The 6,000-nt window shown below is 49.7% G+C and overlaps 1 protein-coding gene across 1 annotated transcript in view; it reads left to right on the top strand.

Annotated features, from left to right (window-relative positions):
* Window positions 1-1,464: 1,464 nt before the first annotated feature.
* The window catches only part of LANCL3 (LanC like family member 3), a 93,239-nt gene continuing 88,703 nt past the window's right edge, over window positions 1,465-6,000 (top strand). The window contains exon 1 of the mRNA XM_060002229.1: window positions 1,465-2,037. Coding sequence (XP_059858212.1) covers window positions 1,465-2,037 — 573 coding nt within the window. The remainder of the gene's footprint in view (window positions 2,038-6,000) is intronic.

The raw sequence follows: 6,000 nt of genomic DNA, 5'->3' as shown, positions 1-6,000 counted from the left end.
CCCAACAAAGTGTCAGAAACTTTTCCAGGAGTCACTCGTTCTTTTGGGTCTTGCACCGTCCCTATCAAAATGCAAACACCCCTGCGAAAGGTGAGCTCTTTGGCCTTCACTAGTCAACACTTTGGGAAAGGAAGAATTCTTTCAAAACAGCTGACCAAAAGAAAGGCAATTCATGTGTTTAATTGTTCATTTTCTGTCTTTCCCACTGGACTGTAAGCTCCAAGAGGTCTAGGACCATGTCTATTTTGTTTATCCATCTATTTTCAGGGTCCAGGACCCATACGAGACACTCAATACGCCTGCGGCGGGTGGGGGGGGGGGCGGAGGAGCAGACGGGAAGAAACATGGGAAGGAAGGAAAGGAGGGAAGGAAGTAACTAAGGACACACAGAAAAGGGTCAAAACGCCTAATTAAAATTCTCAGCAGCGTTTACCCTTATATTCACTAGTTAATGGCCTCAAGACATTTATGGGGCGCTCACTACGCATGAATGGGGGTCGGGGGCGGTCTCTAGAGTAGGAGAAAGACCCCCATCCCTTACCTTATCCTGGTGTGGGTCTTTGAACTTTTACTCCTGGATAGTCCAAGAAAAACAACACGACGGCCAAGGCCGAGAACAAATTACCCTATGGGGCATTTCACCGTTTTACTGCACGAAACGTGCGTGATGCATTCAAATCCCTCAGCCTTGGGGATGAAACACTCAGAATGAGAAAGCCAAGTTGACCAAGACGAAAAACAAGTTTCAGGAGGGCGCTCAGTTTTTTCCCAGTAGCCTCTACTAGTTGCGTGGCTTCTCGACCTTTACTGTGCATGAGAATCACCTGGGGATCTTGCTAAACATGCTGATTTTGATTCACTAATCAAAGACTGCTGGGGTGAAGTCTGAGCTGCTGCATTTTTAACATGCTCCCAGGTGATGCTGATCTGCTGACTCGAGGAGGGCCACCCTGGAGTACACGAGGGATTCGAGGTCTTCACCTCCGCCGCCAGGTGTGCGTATACCCAGCCTCAGCGTTCCGGATCGGTGTCCCGCGCGTTCCTGGCCTTCCGCCGAGAGGGGAGGAGCCGGGGGCGGAGCGAGAGGAGTGGCGCGGCCCCCGCGTGGGTCCTGCCGGAGATCACCTCGGCCCCTAGGAGAGGCGGCCGAGCTGCGGCGGCGCAGGAGGGGGCGGGTTCGGCAAGGGCGCGGCCTCTGTGAGGGGAGCGCGAGACGCGCATCCCCCGCGCTCGCCGGGGCCACTCGGGAGCCTCGCGGCGATCCGGTGCCCCACTTGGCAATCCGCTCCGCGCTCCTTCCTCGCGCCCGCCTCCTCTTGTCACCTCCCGTCTCAGCCTCCTCGCTCCATTCCAGCCGCATCCACCGCCATCCGAGTGCCTCAAAGAGCGAGAGGTGGTGCGCGGGACCGCAGGGCGCGCCCTCCGGCAGACCCCAGCCCGGCCTTGGCGGGCACGGGCGGCAGCATGGACACCAAGCGCTGCTTCGCCAACCGCTTCGATGACTACCAGGGCAGCCTGCTGGCGGGCCAGTGCGAGGAGGCGGTGGCGCCCTTGGTCACCGCCACCATCGAGCGCATCCTCCAGGAGCTGCCCCCGCTGGGGGGCGGCGCTGAGGGCCGGGGGGCGGCGGCCGCGGCCAGCAGTTGCCAGGGAGGGCTGTACGGCGGCGTGGCCGGGGTGGCCTACATGCTCTACCACGTCTCTCAGAGCCCGCTCTTCGCCGCGGCCCGGGAGCGCTACTTGCGCTCGGCCAAGCGCCTCATCGACGCGTGCGCCCGCGCCGAGGAGTGGGGCGAGCCGGACGCCGACACCCGCGCCGCCTTCCTGCTCGGGGGCGCGGGTGTGTACGCCGTGGCCACGCTTGTGTACCACGCCCTGGGCCGGTCCGACTACGTGCAGCCGCTGGGCAAGTTCCGGTCTCTGTGCGCCGTCTGCGCGCCGGTTTCCTTCCTCGAGTGCGGCTCCGACGAGCTGTTCGTGGGCCGCGCGGGCTACCTGTGCGCCGCGCTCGTGCTCAAGCAGAAACTCGCCCAGGAGGTAAGAGGCAGCCCCGGCCGCGAGGCGGCGCTCGCCGCCTGCCCGGCCCTGCCCCGCCTCCCTGCCCCGAACTCGCGGCTCCGGGAACAGCGTCCCTGGCTGTTCTCCACCTCTCTTTGTTACTCTTTGTCTGACATTGTCGTTTCTTGAGTCCCTTCAGGTTTATCTCCTGGCTTTTTCCCTCTCCCTCTTCTCCCCCCACCCACGCTCAGTCTCTCGGTTGGGATTCTGAGCCTTCGCGCTTTGCTCGTGTTTTACGGCGGACGCGGCACCTCCCCAAAAGCCTCTTTGCCCAGTCGTTTTCTGGAGGCCCTTTCAAGTGAGATATTTTTTAATCCCAAATGAAAGAGATTTCCTTTCCTTTGACCCTCCTGTCAAAAGCTGAAGCACCAACGAATGTTAGAGTAGTAGAAAATAATAGAAGTTTGGGGGGCTGATTATGCTATTATTGTTTCCATCATTAAGGTGAAGGTAAGTGGCTTCTGCGACCCCCAGGTCTGTAACCCAGAATAACTGCCCAGCTATAGGTCTGATGTGCTTCCTGTGTTGCTTTCTATTCAGTTCATTTTATGGCTCTCATAAAATGCATATCTGATGGGGTGTCCTCTTTTAAATAAATGTAGACAGAATTTTACCCCATTGGAATCGAATGTGTTTTTGTTTTTTTCATTTTCAAATGCGTCTTTAGGATTGTCAAGACGACAGCATACTTGACAGGGCAGGTTTTCTTAATGAATAGCTTTCCAGTGGCTCCTTGAAGTGAATTGGATTTCACAACTGCATATGGGGTGTGTTTTTTGTTTGTTTCGGATTCACTTTGAATACAGCCTGTGGATATTAGAAGAGAATGTGCCAGTTCCTATAGAGTAGGAAAAAAAAAATCCTCCAAAGGATCATAGTAACTAGAGCTGAAAGAGAGGTACTTTCATTCATAACCCACTGGAGCCAAATATTGTTCTAGGGAGGAAGTGACACATTTAACTTGGCTCTGTTTGGACGAGAGCGGCTTTTGAAGAAAAATTAAAGGCACACAGTGTTTTTAAAGTGTAATTAACTTAGATAACTTCTACAGAGGCAGGCTTGATTTTTGTTTTAATTTATAGCAGGTTAATTCAAGTGAGAAAAAAGATTACTAAAGACTGCACTGTGCTAGCAGGGAAGCAAAGGGCTGTGTGACAAAGTTGTCTTGAAATAGTTCACTCTGCTTCTGAGTCATTGTTATCTGCTGGCGGTTTCCCAAGGGCCCTTCCAGTTGTATAAAACCTTTGAGAAGGCCACAGGGCGATTTACATATCATTTACATTATATTTGCATCTGCTTCTCAGACCTTGCTGTCTGGCGGCAGGCAATTTTCAAATTGTGCGGGTCCCCCCCCCCAGTTGTTTTCCTTAAACTTGCTGCTTTCCCTTTCTTTGCTTTTCTCTGGAATGGAATGGCAGAGTGGGAGACCCATCAGGCTACGCAGGTGGCAACAGATCAGAAGGACTCCTTGCCCCAAGACTGGTGGCCCAGGGCCAGTCTGCAGTGCTGATCCACAAAGACATTTATTAAGACCTCTCTTTTGCCCTGCTGCCAAACCAGATCTCTCTTCTTATACTAATCAAGTTGAGATGCTCTGGCCTCTGCTCCCAGGACATAGAACAAGCGCTGAGAGTAAAACAAAAAACAAAACAAAACCCATCTCTTAGCCTGAGCAAATCAGCTAGTCTCAGTGCCAGCCTCAGCTGTGGTAACCCCAAAAGTTCAGGCTTGAAAGGCGCAGGGCAGAGGCTAAGCACGCCAGGCTGGAAGCCCTTTGAGGGGAAAATACAAGTTTTCTGCACTATCCCCACCCCCACGTCCTAGCCTGCATATGACTTTGCCCTCAGTAGATGACCCATAAGCCTTGAGTAAATTGAATTGTGAACTTCTCTCATTTCTCTATAATGTGTCATTCTGTCCTGGGTTTCTTTTCCTCCAATGTCATTTATATTGACTTTCCTCTGGCTCGGTTACCACCCTAGTCTAGCTCGGCCCTACCCTACTAGGCACATCTTTGCCACCTCATAAGTAGCTGAATGAATGAATCACCCTATCCTGGGATTAGTGCAATATATGTACTCTGAGCTGGCTTCTCTCACTCAAGCCGTTCCACGTATCTCTGAGACCCTAGGTTTCTTTAAAACACTTTTCATTATGTCACTACCCTGCTCAACATCCTGCAGTGGCTCCCTATTACCTTTTCTCTAGTGGCTGCTCATCTCACTCGCCGTTAGACCTAAGATCCTTAAAATGGCTGACGAAGCCCCATGTGACCCGGCCCCTGCTTACCTATTCTACTTTTTGCTCACTTGGCTTCAAGCAGACCAGCCTTCTTGCTGTTTCAGGTATTTATTGTCTCAGAGTGTTTGTACTCTCTGTTCCCTCTGCTTGGAATACTCTTCCCCTAGCTATTTTTATGGTTAGCTCCCTGACCTTGTCCAAGTTAGCTCCTCAATGAGGCCTTCCCTATCCACCCTATTTGAAACTGCCACCTGTCCCCTGACTTATGCCCCTTTCTTACTGCATTTTACTTATTTTGTTTATGTCGTTTTTTAAAATAACAGAACATACTTTATTTTTTAAATTTATTTATTTTTGGCTGTGTTGGGTCTTCTTTGTGGTGCGCAGGCTTCTCACTGCGGTGGCTTCTCTTGTTGCAGAGCACAGGCTCTAGGCGCCCAGGCTGCAGTAGTTGTGGCACGTGGACTCAGTAGTTGTGGCTCGCAGACTCTAGAGTGCAGGCTCAGTAGTTGTGGCGCACGGGCTTAATTGCTCTGTGGCATGTAGGATCTTCAGGATCGGGGCTCAAACCCGTGTCCCCTGCATTGGCAGGTGGATTTTTAAGCACTGCACCACCAGGGAAGTCCCTGTTTATGTCTTCTTAATTAGAATGTAAGTTCCATAAGAGTAGAGAGTTTTTGTTTGATTTCTGTACTTAAGCATTAAGACAGTGGCTGGTATATATCTGGGTACTCAACTTGCCTTGTTTTGGTGGTGCAAATATTATCTACTCTGTGGCTTGCTTCATCACTCAGTTTTAATGGCGTCCCATTTATCAATATCTTCCTTTATGGTGGTGCTTTTGGTGTTAATGTTTAAACAAATCCTTTCCTATTTCAATAAAAACTTTAAAAAAATCCTTTCCTACTGCCAAGATAACAGTAAATATTGGTTGAATGCGTGAATAAATGAATACTAGTTTCGTACAAACTTGACCTCAAATCAAACTTAACCACTAGACCAGTGTTTGTTCAACTTTAACATTATAGGCCTCACCTGCAGATCTTGTTAATAAAATACAGATTCTGATTGAGCAGGGCTGGGAACGGGCCTGAGATGCCGCATTTCTGACAAGTTCCCGGGTGATGCTGATGCTGCTGGTCCAGGGACCACACTTTGACCAGCAAGGCAATACAGTGCTGCATAGATTTCGGCATTATACCAGCCACGTCTATTAAGACACCGTTTTGTGAAGCTTGATATATTTATTTATAAGGTTTTAGTTTAGAATACTGATCACTATATCCTACCATGCTTTCATTATAAGGATCCGCAAGAGGAATTTCTGTCAGGGCTTCGAAACAGGAAGAGTTGAGCTCCTCCTGGAAATGGATTGAATTTTTTAAATCTCCAGGATAAACTGTGTAACTGATTGTGTTTCTCACTTTATGGTGGCTACTAGGAAGCATATGGCAGAATCGTGGTCCAGGTAGCTTATGTACAATACCTTATCACGTGTATTTTTGCATACTAGACTTTGCCCTGGGTTTATCTCATTTTTTTCGTCTTTCATTTACAGTTTTCTGAATTTTCTTCCTTACATTTGATTTTATTATTTTTGTTTATAAGATTCATACATTAAAGAAAGTGTGTGTATGTAGAGAGAGAGACAGACAGACAGAACGAACCACTCTCTCCAGGTAATATACTTTTGGTTAATTT

The sequence above is a fragment of the Delphinus delphis genome, chromosome X (assembly GCF_949987515.2).
Source record: "Delphinus delphis chromosome X, mDelDel1.2, whole genome shotgun sequence".
In the NCBI taxonomy this organism is placed as follows: Eukaryota; Metazoa; Chordata; class Mammalia; order Artiodactyla; family Delphinidae; genus Delphinus; species Delphinus delphis.
This window is presented reverse-complemented; position numbering and strand designations above follow the sequence as displayed.